Genomic DNA, 19,711 nt, shown 5'->3' on the forward strand with positions numbered 1-19,711 from the left:
AATCAATGCTTGGAGTTTGTCAGAATTTGTGGGTTTTTGTTTGTCCACCCGCCTCTTGAGGATTGACCACAAGTTCTCAATGGGATTAAGGTCTGGAGAGTTTCCTGGCCATGGACCCAAAATATCGATGTTTTGTTCCCAGAGCCACTTAGTTATCACTTTTGCCTTATGGCAAGGTGCTCCATCATGCTGGAAAAGGCATTGTTTGTCACCAAACTGTTCCTGGATGGTTGGGAGAAGTTGCTCTCAGAGGATGTGTTGGTACCATTATTTATTCATGGCTGTGTTCTTAGGAAAAATTGTGAGTGAGCCCACTCCCTTGGCTGAGAAGCAACCCCACACATGAATGGTCTCAGGATGCTTTACTGTTGGCATGACACAGGACTAAATGGTAGAGCTCACCTTGTCTTCTCCGGACAAGCTTTTTTCCAGATGCCCCAAACAATCGGAAAGGGGATTCATCAGAGAAAATGACTTTACCCCAGTTCTCAGCAGTCCAATCCCTAAACCTTTTGCAGAATATCAGTCTGTCCCTAATGTTTTTCCTGGAGAGAAGTGGCTTCTTTGCTGCCCTTCTTGACACCAGGCCATCCTCCAAAAGTATTCGCCTCACTGTGCATGCAGATGCACTCACACCTGCCTGCTGCCATTCCTGAGCAAGCTCTGTACTGGTGGTGCCCCGATCCCGCAGCTGAATCAACTTCAGGAGACGGTCCTGGTGCTTGCTGGAATTTCTTGGGCGCCCTGAAGCCTTCTTCACAACAATTGAACCGCTCTCCGTGAAGTTCTTGATGATCCGATAAATGGTTGATTTAGGTGCAATCTTACAGGCAGCAATATCCTTGCCTGTGAAGCCCTTTTTGTGCATAGCAATGATGACGGCACATTTCCCAGCATGTAACCATGGTTGAGAGGAAGAACAATGATTCCAAGCACCACCTTCCTTTTGAAGCGTCCAGTCTTATTTGAACTCAATCAGCATGACAGAGTGATCTCCAGCCTTGTCCTCGTCAACACTCACACCTGTGTTAACGAGAGAGTCACTGACATGATGTCAGCTGGTCCTTTTGTGGCAGGGCTGAAATGCAGTGGACATGTGTTTGTTGGGATTCAGTTCATTAGCATGGCAAAGAGGGACTTTGCAATTAATTGCAATTCATCTGATCATGCTTCATAACATTCTGGAGTATATGCAAATTGCCATCATACAAACTGAGGCAGCAGACTTTGAAAATCAATATTTGTGTCATTCTCAACTTATGGCCACGACTGTACACCGGTTGTATTCGGCGCATGTGACAAATACAATTTGACATGGGTTGTATTAGTTACTGGTTATTTCCTCCCTCAGGAAGTTTGTAATCAAGAGGAAATTCTGTCCCATAAAATACATAGCTACAGTACATTTGGTATCAGATATCAAAGAACTGCCATGTATATTTGTGTGGGGTAAATTAAATGTTGTAGTGAAAGCTTATTTATTCAACCCTAGTTTTTTTCAGTATTAGTCTTAACTGGAGACATTTGTATTTTGTCATTTAATTATAAGAATACATTCTATGTAAAATGCAAATAAATTATTTTTTAACATTCGAATGGTTGTTACTTTGTCTATTAGTCGAAATACAAAAACCTGACTTATACTACATGGGTGCATTGACTTTTACGTGAACTTCCATAAGTGTTAAGTTGATAATCTAGAAATGACAGTACAACAGACATGTTAGTCGTCTGTTTATTGAGCAGAGCAAGCTTCTCTGGCAAGCTTTTCTCTCTCCCTTTCATTTAAATACCATCACATTTTAAGCCTGATCTCTGTCAAACATTCCCAAATCCCAAATGTGGGCCTGCATCTCTCCATAGGGCATTGACTTTCTATTACGCCAACTGCCACCTTCTGGCGAGAAATAACAATTCAAGTATCAAAAGTGCATTATTGCAATACTGTCCCGCTGAAAATGCAAAATGCTTTAAATAGTATAAAACTGCAAAAAACATCAGTGCATACAGCAAAAAATAATCACTTATGAAACTGTACCCCCCCTCCCTTTGGTCTCAGACGTCAGGAAGCGAACCCAATCCCCCACCCTTCCCCGTTAGAAAAGTTGAAATATTTACATTTTTAATCCCAATAAAAATGTAGAGAAAAAAAAAAAAAAAAAAAAAAAGTGCACTGTATGCAAAGACACGGCTATCTGCATAATAAACCTATCCGTTCTGTGCAGCAGTGACCTGCATTCCCCCGAAGTCCTCATCTTCCTCCAGGCTTCGTTTCAGGCTGCCTGCGAAGTACAGACATTCACAGGGTCAAACATCCAGAAGTAAAGAAAGGGAAAGATAGCGGTGACTGGTGGTGAACTTAAAAAAGGGATACTTCGGTACAATATGCTACCTTACATTTTTTTTTCGAACTGCACGCAGAGCCATAAAAATGGTATCTGTGAGTTTGTCTGAATCTGGGTAAGTAGGAAGTTACCGAAGTATCCCTTTAATAAACTTTGTGTAAACACCTGAATTTCATGGGAAAGAACCACTTGTCTTTGGGCACTTTTGAGAGCATCAATTCTGCTCAGTTGCTGATCAACTTCTTTCAATGCATATTGCAAAATGGGGATAAAAGTTGAGCCTACATGTCGACTGCATAAACCACATGATTGGCGGTCATGCCGTTTTGATTTAAGTCGCTGCAAGTCTCTGCAGTTGCTCCTCACCCACTGCACCCTGCAGCTATTGTGGAAAGCACAATTGTCCCCCAATCATTAATTAGGGTGTTTAGCTTGATCTACGTGAACCTGAATAAGAATAATTTGCCATGATTTATAAGCCGTAGTGCCCCCATATACTCTACTGGCAGACCGCGGTCGGACTTCAACCCCTGGTATCATATAAACACTCATAAGGCATGGAAAGTGTGTAGAATTGCGGGAAATTAGCTTTAAAAATGAAAAATTCTATCTCCGCCAAGAGGGCTGTGAACAGTTTGGGTCGCATGGGGGTTTGCCACCTAGGAAAGGTGTGTGACCGGAACTTCTCAAATAGTACTTGAGTACTCCTGCTATAGTCGATTCAAACAAATGTGATATTTGAGAGACCTCTCACCGCAATATGATATTTAGTTTGCGAGTGTTCTTAATGTGTTGATGGACGATATAGGGTGATAGAATGTCACGATAAACTCTTCATTAACTAAAACCTCTATTGAACAATGGTGGCTATTTTGACGCTGCCCTGTTGCTATGAGCTTTGCAGTTGGAAAACCACTAAATGTGTTGTCTGTACATAAGAACCTCTGCCGACTGCAATCTAGTGCTTTCTAGGCCGTTGGTAAGTCACCTTAAAATGCACCCACGGTGACACACATGTATGGTAAGCGTGGAATGAGCCCAGGTTCCTGTAACTGTAACCTGAATGGAAGATGCACACACTGACCTGGCATTCCAGCATGCAGGGAGAACGATCTGCCCAGCTGTATTGGTGACATCATCTTGATTGTTAGTTTAGCTGAGTAGATCGCTTCATATTCCTAGAAAACAAGTCATCAAGAGATGGAGAGCGCAGCATTACTAACCATTCAGACAGAAATGTCTTGTATCAAGCAGACATCCATCTGCCACATTTGTAAAGTTGTAACCTCAGTGATCAGACCTGTTTGAAAGATTATGAGTTCACGACTTGATACACAGGACCCTACCTGTAATTGATGCACAAAGCCCACGTTAGGGTTGATGCAGAATCTCCTCTCCTGAACGTGGCTGAAAGCATCCCTGTAGAAGAACCAGCACATTTCAGAAGGACATTTTACTAGATATTTGGTCACAATGCATCTGGACAATGTCTTTGCAATAAATGAAACCTGCTTGGTTTGTTGAACAGTCTTACCTGTACTTTATGCCAAATGTCTCCATAAGGTATGCAATAACTAAGGCAGCGCTGAAAGGAGAAGACAATAATTGAGAGTAATACTTGTCTAACAGGAAGATCAAGCAAGATCAATAGACAAGCAGGCAAGAAGAGTATTTTCAAACACTAGGGATCTATTCAAAATCAAATCTATCACATGAGACGTGACAAACCTTCTTGATATCCCTGCGTTTCCATGAACTAGTACCTTTCCTATGTGAACAAGACAAGGACAGAGTCAAGATACACTACCGTTCAAAGGTTTGGGGTCACTTCTAAATTCCCTTGATTTTGAAAGAAAAGCACATTTTTTTGTCCATTAAAACATCAAATTGATCAGAAATAGTGTAGACATTGTTAATGTTGTAATTGACTATTGTAGCTGGAAACAGCAGATTTTGTTATGGCATATCTACATAGGCCCAATTTCAGCAACCATCACTCCTGTGTTCCAATGGCATGTTGCGTTAGCTATTCCAAGTTCATCATTTTAAAAGGCTAATATTGATCATTAGAAAACCATTTTGCAATTGTTAGCACAGCTGAAAACTTGTTCTGATTTAAAGACGGAATAAAACTGACCTTTGAACTAGTTGAGTATCTGGAGCATCAGCATTTGTGGGTTCGATTACAGGCTCAAAATGGCTAGAAACAAAGAACTTTCTTCTGAAACTCGTCAGTGTATTCTTGTTCTGAGAAATGAAGGCTATTCCATGCAAGAAATTGCCAAGAAACTGAAGATCTGGTACAACACTGTGCTACTCCCTTCACAGAACAGCGCAAACTGGCTCTAACTTGAATAGAAAGAGTGGGAGGCCCCGGTGCACACCTGAGCAAGATGACAAGTACATTAGTGTCTAGTTTGAGAAACAGATGCCTCACAAGTCCTCAACTGGCAGCTTCATTAAAAAGGACCCGCAAAACACCAGTCTCAACATCAACAGTGAAGAGGCGACTGTGGGATGCTGGCCTTTTAGGCAGAGTTGCAAAGAAAAAGCCATCTCAGACTGGCCAATAAAAAGAAAAGATGGGCAAAAGAACAGACACTGGACAGAGGAACTCTGCCTGTACTGTATTTCTTATCAATTTGAAGGTATTTTAAAAATGGACAAAAATGTGATTTTCTTTCAAAAACAAGGACATTTCTAAGTACTGTTTAGTACTGCAAATTCCAACAATTCTCAAGGTGCAGGGTACAAGAATTGTACCATGGAAGTAAAAGTACCCGCACACTGTTGTATGCACACAGTTAATTGCAACTAAATTGTAAAGACAAGATACTATTCAATTAAAGAAATATGTATTACCTCCACTGGCTAAACAGCCATCAATAAATTCTTTAATCTGTGGAGAGAGAAAAATATATACATTTTAGGCCTTTAACAATAACATGACAGGGAAAATCAAATCAAATTTTATTTGTCACATGTGCCGAATACAACACCTTAAAGTGAAATGCTTACTTACAAGCCCTTAACCAACAATGCCGTTAACAAAAAAATTCAGTAAAAAATGAAGAATAACAGTAACAAATAATTAAAGAGCAGCGGTAAAATAACAATAGTGAGGCTATATACAGGGGGTACAGGTACAGAGTCAATGTGCGGGGGCACCGGTTAGTCAAGGTAATTGAGGTAATAATGTACATGTAGGTAGAGTTAAAGTGACTAGATAATAAATAGAATAGCACACCGACAACACACACACACCGACAACACACACACACACACAACACACACAATAGCAAATAGTCTGGGTAGCCATTTGATCAGCTGTTCAGGAGTCATGGGTTGAGGGAAGAAGCCTTTTGGACGTAGACTTGGTGCCCCGGTACCGTTTGCCGTGCAGTAGCAGAGAGAACAATCTATGACTAGGGTGGCTGGAGTCTGACAATTTGCAGGGCCTTCCTCTGACACTGCCTGGTATAGAGGTCCTGGATGGCAGGAAGCTTGGCCCCAGCGATGTACTGGGCCGTACACACTACCCTCTGTAGCGCCTTGCAGTCCGAGGCCGAGCAGTTGCCATACCAGGCAGTGATGAAACCAAGTTAGGATGCTCTCAATGGTGCAGCTGTAGAACTTTGAGGATCTGAGGACCCATGCCAAATCTTTTCAGTCTCCTGAGCGGGAATAGGCTATGTCGTGCCCTCGATTGTCTTGGTGTGTTAGGACCATGATAGTTTGGTGAAGTGGACACCAAGGAACTTGAAGCTCTCAACCTGCTCCACTTCAGCCCCGTCGATGAGAACGGGGGTGTGCCCGGTCCTCTTTTACCAGTAGTCCACAATCATCTCCTTTGTCTTGATCACGTTGAGGGAGAGGTTGTTGTCCTGGCACCACTCGGCCAGGTCTCTGACCTCCTCCCTATAGGCTGCCTCGTCGTTGTCGGTGATCAGGCCTACTACTGTTGTGTCATCGGCAAACTTAATGGTGTTGGAGTCGTGCCTGGCCATGCAGTCATGAGTGAACAGGGAGTACAGGAGGAGACTGAACACGAACCCCTGAGGGGCCCCTGTGTTGAGGATCAGCGTGGCAGGTGTGTTGTTACCTACCCTTACCACCTAGGGGCGGCCCATCAGGAAGTCCAGGATCCAGTTGCAGAGGGAGGTGTTTAGTCCCAGGGTCCTTAGCTTATTGATGAGCTTTGAAGGCACTATGGTGTTGAACGCTGAGCTGCAGTCAATGAATAGCATTCTCACATCGGTGTTCCTTTTGTCCAGGTGGGAAAGGGCAGTGTGGAGTGCAATAGAGATTACATCATTTGTGAATCTGTTGGGGCGGTATGCAAATTGGAGTGGGTCTAGGGTTTCTGGGACAATGGTGTCTTTGTGAGCAATGACTGGCCTTTCAAAGCACTTCATGACTACAGACGTGAGTGCTATGGGTCGGTAGTCATTTAGGCAGGTTACCTTTGTTCTTGGGCACAGGGACTATGGTGGTCTGCTTGAAACAAGTTGGTATTACAGACTCAAGACAGGGAGAGATTAAAAATGTCAATGAAGACACTTGCCAGTTGGTCAGCGCATGCTCGGAGTACACGTCCTGGTAATCCGTCAGTACGATTCGATCTTATTCCAATATTGACGCTTTGCCTGTTTGATGGTTCTTCGGAGGGCATAGCGGGATTTCTTATAAGCTTCCCGAGTTAGTCCCACTCCTTGAAAGCGGCAGCTCTACCCTTTACCTCAGTGCGGATGTTGCCTGTAATCCATGGCTTCTGGTTGGGGTATGTACAGTTGAAGTCGGAAGTTTACATACACCTCAGCCAAATACATTTAAACTCAGTTTTTCACAATTCCTGACATTTAATCCTAGTAAAAATTCCCTGTTGTAGGTCAGTTAGGATCACTTGATTTTAAGAACGTGAAATGTCAAAATAATAGGAGAGAGAATGATTTCAGCTTTCATCACAATCCCAGTGGGTCAGAAGTCTACACACACTCAATTAGTATCTGGTAGCATTGCCTTTAAATTGTTTAACTTGGGTCAAACTTTTTGGGTAGCCTTCCACAAGCTTCCCACAATAAGTTGGGTGAATTTTGGCCCATTCCTCCTGACAGAGCTGGTGTAACTGAGTCAGGTTTCTGGGCCTCCTTGCTCACACATGCTTTTTCAGTTCTGCCCACAAATTTTCTAGACTTGAGGTCAGGGCTTTGATGTCCACTCCAATACCTTGACTTTGTCATCCTTAAGCCATTTTGCCACAACTTTGGAAGTATGCTTGGGGTTATTATCCATTTGGAAGACCCACTTGTGACCAAGCTTTAACTTCCTGACTGATGTCTTGAGCTGTTGCTTTAATATATCCACATTCTTTTCCTCCCTCATGATGCCATCAAGTACACCAGTCCCTTCTGTAGCAAAGCACCCTCACAACATGATGCAGCCACCCCCGTGCGTCACGGTTGGGATGGTGTTCTTCGGCTTGCAAGCATCCCCCTTTTTCCTCCAAACATAACGATGGTCATTATGGCCAAACAGTTATATTAATGTTTCATCAGACCAGAGGACATTTCTCCAAAAAGTACAATCTTTGTCCCCATGTGAAGTAGCAAACCGTAGTCTGGCTTTTTTAATGGTGGTTTTGGAGCAGTGGCTTCTTCCTTGCTGAGTGGCCTTTCAGGTTATGTCGATATAGGACTCGTTTTACTGTGGATAAAGATACTGGAGGAAACGGGTACACAAAGTATCTTCACAAGGTTCTGGGACTGATTTGCACTTTTCGCACCAAAGTACGTTCATCTCTAGGAGACAGAGCACGTCTCCTTCTTGAGCGGTATGACGGCTGCGTGGTCTAATGGTGTTTTTTCTTGCATACTATTGTTTGGCACTGAGTTTGAAGGTAGGCCTTGAAATACATCCACACGTACACCTCCAATTGACTCAAATGATGTCAATGAACCTATCAGAAGCTTCTAAAGCCATTACATCATTTTCTGGAATTTTCCAAACTGTTTAAAGGCACAGTCAACTTATTGCATGTAAACTTCTGACCCACTGGAATTGTGATACAGTGAAGTGTAAGTGAAATAATCTGTCTGTAAACAATTATTGGAAAAATTACTTGTGTCATGTACAAAGTAGATGTCCTAACTGACTTGCCAAAACTATAGTATGTTAACAAGAAATATGTAGAGTGGTTGAAAAACGAGTTTTAATGACTCCAACCTAAGTGTATGTAAACTTCCGACTTCAATTGTACATACAGTCACCGTGGGGACGACGTCATCGATGCACTTATTGATGAAGCCAGTGACTGATGTGGTGTACTCCTCAATGCCATCGGAAGAATCCCGGAACATATTCCAGTCTGTGCTAGCAAAACAGTCCAGTAGCTTAACATCTGCTTCAGCTGACCACTTTTTTTATTGACCGACTGCAATACTATGTAACATTATCCACCACACTCATGCTGAAACTCACCATAGGGAAATATCTAATTATGTTTTCCACAGGATTGTCAGCAATATCTAAAACGAGGTATCTGAAAACAGAAGAAAGCAAGCCACATTAATTAGCGGATATATTAAGTGAAAGATGTCATTGGTTGAGTTATAAACACCACAAGTACATGTTCTCAGTTTTGTCTCTTACCTAAATTTATGTGGGAAGTTGGGCTTTATAAAATTGGCTTCGATATCTTGGCGGACACACACCATGTGCGTTATCCCTTGTCTTTCAAGGACGGAAAGCTAAAAGAGAACAAAACTTGAGATTCTACAATGTTATTTTATCGTCCAGGGCCCGGTTTGAGCTGATCCGTCATTAGTATTGGGGAGGAATTATAATTTCAAGGTAAGATTTGAATGGAGAAGGATGATCAGAGAGCAGCCCTGGCTTTCTTTCGATCCTATCAGTATCAACACATGCTCCAACGACACACGTAACTTGTTTTTCGGTCGTTGTAGGATCATTAAAACACTTAAAACCCAGTCTATAGTCAAGCATAAGTTCCATTGCTATCGGAAAACTGTGCTGAGGACCTTCAATGTTTCTATGACCAACGTAGAGGTCCGGTGTGGGTTCTGGCTTTTGATCTAGCCAAGCAGAAACACACCTGCTTCTAGTAATCAACTAAACCCAGTCTATAGTCAAGACTTTGACTTCTGTTGCAAAATGTTGTCTATTGCAAATAAGCGTTACTTGTGGCACTGCATCTCAGTGCAAGAGGCGTCACTGCAGTACCTGGTTCGAATCTAGGCTGCATCACATCCGGCCGTGATTGGGAGTCCCATAGGGCGGTGCACAATTGGCCCAGCGTCGTCCGGGTTTGGCCGGGGTAGGCCGTCATTGTAACTAAGAATTTGTTCTTAACTGACTTGTCTAGTTAAAAAAAGGTTAAATAAAATATTTGGGTAGTTCCCTCCCAGTTTCATTCCGTTTGGTTCTTAAATAGTAAACGGTTTCCACTTGACTGGTCTGGAACAAATACCTGCACCCACACCTGCCCTCAGCAGATAAGAACAGCCACCCCCAGCAGATTTACGGGATACCAAATTACCTTGCTTTTCATAGCAGCTGAGTAGGGACCTAAAAACAGGCCTGGTAGAATTTCCTAAAACAAAAGATGAACAGGTTTTAGGTACATCATTATGAGATTACATGATTTAGCTACTATAGCTAATATCACTCAGCAGCAGTCACTTTTGGTGCCCCTTACAATAATTCCAGTTTGGGGACAAAAAGGGCAACTAGCTAACGGTACCTGCATCTCTCTTCTCATTGGATACGCCCAGTCCTGTGGAATAGATCAGAAAATCAGTGGAATATGTTAACTGACTGGTTAGCTAGTTCTCTAGCCGGTCAGTAGTCATATGCCACAAGATACCCCTACTTGGATGTGTTATTGTAGCGAGCATAAGCTACACTTGCCAATGGGATAGCCAGCTGAACTCTTTCGACTGGCGATATGTGGTTAGCAAACTAGCTAGGAAAATTAGCTAGGTAGCTAACGGAAAACATAATTTGATCAGAAATGTGATTCAAGAGAATTTGAAAAATGCTTCAGACATGATTACATTTAGCTAAAAGTCTAATTTAGCGAGTGAGATTACATGTTATTAGACTAAGTTGTTCATGTTTAGGGCTGTTTTTGAGTATGCTCGCAAGTTAGCTAAGTTGTTCATGACATTTGCTAGCTAACCAGAAAGATTTAGCTACCTGCGTTAGCTTGCATGCTAGCGCTTACCAATAGGTCATCCTTTGACGCAGGAAGGGACGGGAACTGAAGTTTATTAACCTCGTCCATGTTGCAGTGTATTCAGGTGGACGTGGCCTAGGCCTGTCGCACGGTTTTCGTGGTTTGCTAAGTGTATAATTGCAGGAGTTTGTTTTGAGGTTGCGTATACATGTCCGCCATGCTGCTCCCTCGGAGGAGTCACGTGAGCAAAGACAATAACGTCATAAGTTACGTAGACGTCGTTCGTCACTAGTTACCACATCCACAAAGTCATAAACCACGGCATTTCTACAATTTATCTTCTTAAAAGGGGATTTTAAACCTATTCTTCAACCTAACCACAGGGCTAACCTTATGCCAAAACATAGTTAAATTAAGACTAAAAATGGTTGTTTTCATGGTAACACCGTTTGCCCTAAAACATCACCGGAGAAGAAGAATTAGTTACCACTAGTTATCATGTGGAAACCATTCTTCTTCTCCGGTGATGTTTTAGGGCAAACGGTGTATTGCCGCCCACTACTGGATGCTGGAAATTAAAAAAGGTTCCGTGCTATCTGGTTCATTGGGACGTCCCTACCGCCACTGAATTTGAAATTGAAAAAGGTTAAGACTAGCGTCAGGGTTAGGTTTAAGGTTAGGGTAGGGATGTCCCAAGAATCCCGGATGACCAATTAAAAAAAAGGGATATCCAAAACGTAAAACGGAATTCACTCAAATGTCCTAAAAAAACTAAATACAAAACAAAAACGTAAAACCCTCAGTCCCTCAAAACACACTCAGAGCCCTACTCAGGCCTGATTGTCCATTCCATATTTTCCATTTTACTTTGACCTGTCCTGTTTTTAGGATATGTTGTTTGTTAACATGTCATCACTTTTTTTATTTGATGGGCGCCATTTAGTTTAGGCTATTTGATCAGAGAAACCTGCATGATGTAAAAACTGTCTGTCTCATTACATTGTCATACATTTTATCTACAGCCTGTAGGCTACAGAAAAGGCCACATACTCTTTCTACAGATATATGCTATATCTGCTACATGATTTATGTTAGATTCTTTTTTTGAATGTTGGGGGAGCGCCGCAACAGCGCCCCGGAGAGGCAATAAATATTTTGCAAAGTGGGCACTGCTTTCCAAAGTGGGCACTGCTCATCACAGGGCGGCATCAGTGCTCACCTAAAAAGCCCCTATACCAGTTGGTGTAATATTTTTTCATTGTTTTTGGGCAGAGTTATGTGAAGTTTTATGTCTTGTCTTGCAATAAATGCCAAAATATCTACTTCCTTCATGACAATGGCGCCGGAGAAGGCAGACGTTTTACGTGTCCCCAACAGATTGTATTTTTTTGTTTGTTTATTTGCATTGTTTGTAACTTATTTTTTTATTTATTTTGTATATAATGTTGCCGCTACAGTCTTATGACCGAAAATAACTTCTGGACATCAGGACCGGGATTACACACCACGGATTGGCAGAATCCTTTTTTCTTTTCATGAGTCTGATGAGCCCGACGTGAACGATATACTGCTTTCTCGGGAACAGGCCCAGATCCCCGTGATTTGCGTGAAGAGGAGATGGAGAAAAAGGGTCCGGCGGGCTGCCTTCTGATAATTCGTAGGTGATCAAATAAACCCCCACTTCCTTCCATTCTGCTAGCAAACGTGCAATCTTTGGACAATGAAATAGATGACCAACGCGGAAGATTAAACTACCAACGGGACATTCAAAACTGTAATATCTTATGCTTCACGGAGTCGTAGCTGAACGACGACACGATCAACATACAGCTGGCTGGTTATACGCTGCACCGGCAGCATAGAACAGCGGCTTATGGTAAGACAAAGGGTGGTGGACTATGTCTTTTGTAAATAACAGCTGGTGCACGATATCTAAGGAAGTTTCGAGCTATTGCTCGCATGAGGTAGAGTATCTCATGATAAGCTGTAGACCACACTATCTACCGAGAGAGTTTTCATCTGCATTTTTCGCAACTGTTTACATACCACCACAGTCAGAGGCTGGCACTAAGACAGCATTGAATGAGCTGTATTCCAACATAAGCAAACAAGAAAACGCTCACCCAGAGGCGACGCTCCTAGTTGCCGGCGACATTAATGCAGGGAAACTTAAACCAAATTTCTATAAGCATGTTAAATGTGCAACCAGAGGAAAAAAAACTCTGGACCACCTTTACTCCACACACAGAGACGCATGTAAAGCTCTCCCTCACCCTCCATTTGGAAAATCTGAAAATAATTCTATCCTCCTGATTGCTGCTTACAAGTAAAAATTAAAGCAGGACGCACCAGTGACTAGATCAATAAAAAAATGGTCAGATGAAGCAGATGCTAAGGTACAGGACTGTTTTGCTAGCACAGACTGGAATATGTTCCGGGATTCCTCTGATGGCATTGAGGAGTGCACCACATCAGTCATTGGCTTCATCAATAAGTGCATCGATGACGTCGTCCCCAGAGTGACCGTGCGTACATATCCCAACCAGAAGCCATGGATTACAGGCAACAGTCGCACTGAGCTAAAGGGTAGAGCTGCCGCTTTCAAGGAGTGGGACTCTAACCCGGAAACGTATAAGAAATCCTGCTATGCCCTCCGACGAATGCCCTCCTCCATCAAACAGGCAAAACATTAATACAGGACTAAGATTGAATCGTACTGGCTCTGATCCACTCCAATTTGCATACCGCCCCAACAGATCCACAAATGATGCAATCTCTATTGCACTCCACACTGCCCTTTCCCACCTGGACAAAAGGAACACCGATGTGAGAATGCTATTCATTGACTGCAGCTCAGCGTTCAACACCATAGTGCCTTCAAAGCTCATCAATAAGCTAAGGACCCTGGGACTAAACACCTCCCTCTGCAACTGGATCCTGGACTTCCTGATGGGCCGCCCCTAGGTGGTAAGGGTAGGTAACAACACATCTGCCATGCTGATCCTCAACACAGGGGCCTCTCAGGGGTGCGTGCTCAGCTTCCTCCTGTACTCCCTGTTCACTCATGACTGCACGCCCAGGCACGACTCCAACACCATCATTAAGTTTTCCGATGACACAACAGTGGTAGGCCTGATCACTGACAACAATGAGACAGTCTATAGGGAGGAGGTCAGAGACATGGCCGAGTGGTGCCAGGACAACAACCTCTCCCTGAACATGTTCAAGACAAAGGAGATGATTGTGGACTACAGGAAAAAGAAGACCGAGCACGCCCCCATTGTCATCGACGGGCTGAAGTGGAGCAGGTTGAGAGCTTCAAGTTCCTTGGTGTCCACATCACCAACAAACTAACATGGTCCAAGCACACCAAGACAGTCGTGAAGAGGACACGACAAAACCTATTCCCCATCAGGAGACTGAAAAGATTTGGCATGGGTCCTCAGATCCTCAAAAGGTTCTACAGCTGCACCATCGAGAGCATCCTGACTGGTTGCATCACTGCCTGGTATGACAACTGCTCGGCCTCCGACCGCAAGGCACTACAGAGGGTTGTGCGTATGGCCCAGTACATCACTGGGGCCAAGCTTCCTGCCATCCAGGACCTCTACACCAGGTGGTTTCAGAGGATGGCCATAAATAGACTGTTCTCTCTGCTACCGCAGGGCAAGCGGTACCGGAGCGCCAAGTCTAGGTACAAGAGGCTTTTAAACAGCTTCTACCCCCAAGCCATAAGACTCCTGAACGCCTAATCAAATGGCTACCCAGACTATTTGCATTGTGACCAATAACATTTGATTTGATCTGGATCCTGCACTTTGAGAACGGCACCCACAGCACTGGACTGCAGTGTCTCCACAGCAACTGACTCACTAGAACATTATTCAACTTTTTGTCGCTGCTTCTGCATTGGAGAAATGCTGAACAGCATTTATCCAAGCAATCTCTGTCCCCACCCTTACAGGACATTCAGGGAATTGATGTGCATAGCTGCAGGAAGTACGGGGGCTGAGGGTGCTGCGGCACCCCCTGATGAATCATAATAATAAAAAGATTATAATAAAACTGGGCCTTAACTACTCCTGTATGAGCAGACCAAAATAGCCATCAGCAGCGCAGGGACAAAACATTTTCAATACCCCCACCACTAAACATCTTCCAGGGGCCATGCTCATGTGCATGCTTTCCACCACAATTGCGATATTCAACATCATCATCTTCTGCAACAAAATAATCACTCAAGTCATACTCTCTGCAACACTTGACACATGCCCAAATGCTTTGCATTTGGAACACTGCAGTAAGCTGGGTACAAATGCCCTCACAGGGTAACTCACATATCCAATCTTGGCATGTGTAGAGAGCAACTCCTCATAAAAGAACAATAATACAGACGTACTCTCTATCTTCTTTCCATTGAAAATAAACATCAATCGTCGAGCCCCAACTACACTCCAAACATTTTCATATTGGTCTTCTCTGCCCCAACTTCCACAGAGACTCCAGAAAAAACACCCTTCATTGGTGCTCTGCTCCAATGGCAGTCACCTCTTTCTCCTTGATTCTGGTGAGCGCAACGCATACTCCTTTTGTTCTGCCAACACACAAAAAATCTACACAATTCCAGTTCTCGTCAGCCGCAAAGATTCCACAGTACGCAACACATTCTTCATCATTTAACATCAAACGGATCTCCCAGGTACATCTTCTTATCCTTAAACCATGCTGCTACTACAAACTGTGAAGTAGGCCTAGTTGAAGTATTTGTCTTAGGACAGCACAATACATTTATACTAAAAATCCATGAGCAGTAGGCTTACTAGATGTTGCTTTAACTGTGATTTGAGCTCTCTTTATCTGTCCTTCAGTGACTGTTGTCCGTCCATTATTCTCAACACCTTCATTCTCATCTTTGCTAGTGGCATCAGATTCAAACTCAGCATCCGCTTCCGCCATTCTCTGCTCACCACGTAATGGGTTCTCAACTGCTCTGGGTAAAAAAACAAACAGGAAAAGGACTTGAGAGAATTAAGAAAGCAGTTGGAGCTGAATTTTCATTTCAGGTATATCAGTCTAGAATCAGTTACAATGAACTACACTTGTCCACTGTATCAATAGGCCTAACTCTACATACAACCATCCATACAATATTTTAGTAATTACATACTGTACATACATGATGGTGATCATGATGGTGATCATGATGAGGATGATGAAGATGGTGACATAGAACAGATAAACATACAGTCAAGAAACATGCAAAATACATAAATGTATAGTAAGATACAGTTCAGTGCAATTGAATTCCCTTTGCAGCTGTGACATTAAAGTTAGTATCAGTTAGTATAATTTATTGTGCTGTCCGAAGACAAATACTTCCTGTACAGTCTCTGAGTGCATACAGTATAATGACCTGTGTGTGTACTGTATGTGTGCTTGTTTGTGTGTGCTTGCGTGTGCGTGTAGACAAATGTTTGTGTCAGATGGCCACAGACAGGTCACGCCAGCTGACTTTTTACTTTGTGGATGGCACTTGCAACCATCACTGTCCTTGGACCAGAGATAAAGAGAATACATAGAAGATGAGTGTGTGTGTAATATGAGTGTGACAGATTTCTTAAGATAATAGTTTTAATCGCAGTAGATGCTATGTGACTGAACAACACGGCAAGGCATGGCACAAGTAGCAGAGAGACACAAGCATCGGAAAATGTTAAGATGAAGATTCCGGCCATGATGTACTGCATATGCATTCACAGGGTAGGTACATATCGTGACTCACTTTAGGTGAAGAGAGAGAAGAGGACCACTGCCTTTAAAATGAGTCTCTTTCAAGAAAGGAGAGGAGTTCAGCCTCTAAAATGAGTCCTGCCATGGATTAGGACCCCTTCCATGGAGCTAAGAGGTGAAAACAGTCTGTGCTGTATGTTTGAGTATCTGTGTGCAGATATGACTTCAGATCTGAAATCCTGCAAGGACCTCAATACAATTCCATAATTTTCAGACTGTTTGAATTAAAGCTGGAATGTTTTTCTGTGTTGTCCTGAAGCCCAATCCACAAGCAGAGACCAGCTGTATGTCCATGAAGAGTGACCAGTCTATGATGTTGCCAATAGAATACAGACAGAAAGCGTTTCCTACAAAACAAGGGTAAATTCCCATGCATATCTTTTTTTGTTGGGGAGGGTGACATTTTATTATACTTTTTACTAGTTTGCGGTCTATCAAAAAGCCAGTGAAGTTTAGGGATGGAGAACATTATGTCACGAGCTGGCTCAAGAAAGCAGGAGAGGTAGAGTCAGGCGCAGGAGACAGAGAATTCTTGACCACACTTCTTTATTCCAGAAAGTAGATATGGTCGCCAAAAAATAGGGACGCAGCCCTTAAATACTTCTGCGGTGGTGAACACAAAGAAACCAACCACAGGCAGAGGAAAACCAGCACACGTTCCTCAAGCACACAAACCGGACAAGAAACATAATCACGCACAAACACAGACATCCTACGCTAAACTAAATAACCCCCCCTACTAATAACTAACCCAAAACAGGTGCGTGCCTACCTAGACCTAACCAACAGAAAGTGAAACAAAAAAGGATCGATGGCAGCTAGTAGGCCGGCGACGATGACCGCCGAGCTCCGCCCGGCCGAGGAGGGGCGCCACCATCCGTCGGTGTCGTGACACATTACCTCTACATAATAGCATGAAATGTAACAAAGTTATTACAATTGAAATGACGCATAGAAATCATAGAACACTGTCAGAGGAAAAATACACTATTGCTAAATCTAAAAGTGAGGGACTTGACATCACATTTAACAAAAAGGCATGATATTCTTTGTTTCGTGGATTAACTAATGTTCGTGTTATGTTTTTGACAAGGCCCAGCATGAGAGATCGGACTCACCTGTACCTAGTTGTGTGTCCATGAAGACTGCCTATAGAATTCAGACAGAAAGCCTTTCCTACAAAACAAGGGTACCTTCTCATGCATATATTTTTGGTGGGGGTGCTGAAAATGTTTTGTCCCTGCGCTGCTGATGGCTATTTTGGTCTATTTTGGGTGACATTTTATTCGACTTTACAAATGTTTCTCTCTACAATACTCTACGGCAGAGTTTGGGAAACCCATCTCTATGGGACAAAGTTCTTAAAGTACCTGCCCAGTATAAAACTCACTTTTAAAAGTTCATATTCATGTAACTCATACCCAAATAATGTTGTTGGATCGTATTTGTGGCCAAAGCATGAATTTGAGAAACTTGTAAATAGACTGTTTCAACTATTTGAAGATGTAATACTCCTGAGGAGGATGAGATGGCTAATCAGCGGTCTAGTCGCATGAATATTTTTAAGGACTGGTATACGCCCACACCATTCTGTTGTTGGGTTATGCCCACACCATTCCAACACAGAAAAGCTGATCTTTAATATACTTAATTGAAATGTTCTGCATTGTTGCGAACCTTGTTCAATTTAACTGTTAGTCTACACCTGTTGTTTACGAAGCATGTGACGAATACAATTGTATTTAATTGTTTTGTAAGGAAAACAATTTCAATCATATTGAATGTAATGAATTATAGGTCATATTTCATAGAAATCTGGAAACACTGGCCAGTTACTTTAAATTGAACAAGGTTATCACATTTGAAGTGGTACATAGAAATCAAAACACTATCAAATGGAAAATACACTATTACACACATGAGAAACTGTTGAGTGACAAAAACCCATCAGCGTTGCAGTTCTTGACACAAACTGGTGCGCCTGACACCTACTTACATACCTCGGTCAAAGGCACTTCAATATTTTGTCTTTGTAAGGATCGACGCTGGTAGACGAGAAGCAAATACAGGGAGTGAACTTTTAATAGGCAACGGACATGGAACAGGACAGGACAGCGTCTGGACATGAACACATAACGACATTACTGCTGACACAGGGAACAAACGGGGGATCAGACAGATATAGGGAAGATAATCAACAAAGTGAAGGAGTCCAGGAGAGACCAGTGAGTGCCAATGCGCATAATGATGGTGATAGGTGTGCGTAAAGAAGAGCAGCCTGGCGCCCTCGAGCGCCAGAGAGGGAGAGCGGGAGCAGGCGTGACAGTCTTGCCCATTCACCGTCTGAATGGCAGACATACACAATCCATGTCTCAATTGTCTCAAGTCTTAAACATCCTTTGTTAAGCTGTCTCCTCCCCTTCATCAACTGAACTTTATAGCATACCATAGAAGGGGGTTTTACTCCCATTCAATCCTGGCACAGGCGCACCACAAGAACATATACAGTAGCAATGAAATTAAAGTGACTATCACCTCACTGTTTATTTTTTTTTGGGGGGGGGGCACTCCACCCTTCTTCAGAGGACTTTGTTTTAACAGCTTTTTCTTTTGTTGTTACATGTACACACATTTTACATACATCACTGTTATTTGAAGAATTTGAAATATAAATTATATTTTGATTTGTTTAACACTTTTTTGGTAACTACATGATTCCATATGTGCTATTTCATAGTGTTGATGTCTTCACTGTTATTCTACAATGTAGAAAATAGTAAAAAATTAAGAAAAACCCTTGAATGAGTAGGTGTGTCCAAACTTTTGACTGGTACTGTATATATTATGCATAGGTTGATGAGGGAAAAAATGTATTTAGTCAATTTGAGAATAAGGCTGTAATGTAACAAAATGTGGGAAAAGTGAATGGGTCTGAATACTTTCCGAATGCACTGTACTGTATATATGGGCGAGCTGAATATATATAGATTTAATATAGATTTTTTACCAATATAATGTATTTTAATCATCTCATAAGGATTCAGACTAACAGCCATTATTATCAAAGCCATTTTGAGTCAATGACTCAACAATTTCCTACATAGACATAAATGATAATAAACCTTATAATAGGATATCATAAAGGCTTGTACAGTACATGCATATAAGAAGTAATGAAGCATTATACCTAGAGACTTGAAGCAAATGTGTTACTGATTTTTCTATAACTTTTGTTTTCTCCATCGGATGCCTGTAAGCTCACAATGGATCCAAACAGAACGCTGTCTCTGTCTGAGGGAAACAGAAAGTTGACACGAGGAAGCTATCAGCCATACAGTGCATTCAGAAAGTATTCAGCCCCCTTCCCTTTTTCACATTTTGT

General features: G+C 42.4%; 1 protein-coding gene across 1 annotated transcript; it reads right to left on the reverse strand.

The window, feature by feature from the left end:
• Positions 1-1,721: 1,721 nt before the first annotated feature.
• On the reverse strand, positions 1,722-10,777 carry LOC106602923 (serine/threonine/tyrosine-interacting protein A). Its single transcript, XM_014195938.3, has 11 exons — positions 10,588-10,777; positions 10,105-10,137; positions 9,901-9,954; positions 8,994-9,091; positions 8,823-8,883; positions 5,208-5,244; positions 4,074-4,113; positions 3,880-3,930; positions 3,692-3,764; positions 3,430-3,523; positions 1,722-2,282 (listed from the first exon to the last, which is right to left on the reverse strand). The coding sequence occupies exons 1-11, from the start codon at positions 10,645-10,647 to the stop codon at positions 2,209-2,211; spliced, it is 675 nt and encodes a 224-aa protein (XP_014051413.1). The 5' UTR covers positions 10,648-10,777; the 3' UTR covers positions 1,722-2,208.
• Positions 10,778-19,711: the final 8,934 nt, after the last annotated feature.

Source organism: Salmo salar, chromosome 01 (genome assembly GCF_965601325.2).
Source record: "Salmo salar chromosome 01, fSalSal1, whole genome shotgun sequence".
In the NCBI taxonomy this organism is placed as follows: Eukaryota; Metazoa; Chordata; class Actinopteri; order Salmoniformes; family Salmonidae; genus Salmo; species Salmo salar.

Bases quoted from the DNA above. Each gene is read 5' to 3' on its own strand.
- LOC106602923 (XM_014195938.3), bottom strand. From the start codon at position 10,647: ATGGACGAGGTTAATAAACTTCAGTTCCCGTCCCTTCCTGCGTCAAAG. The intron at 5,245-8,822 runs GTGAGTTTCAGC...CTCTCTCCACAG, and splicing joins TAATTAGATATTTCCCTATG to ATTAAAGAATTTATTGATGG. The intron at 3,524-3,691 runs GTAGGGTCCTGT...CTTGTTTTCTAG, and splicing joins GCTTTGTGCATCAATTACAG to GAATATGAAGCGATCTACTC.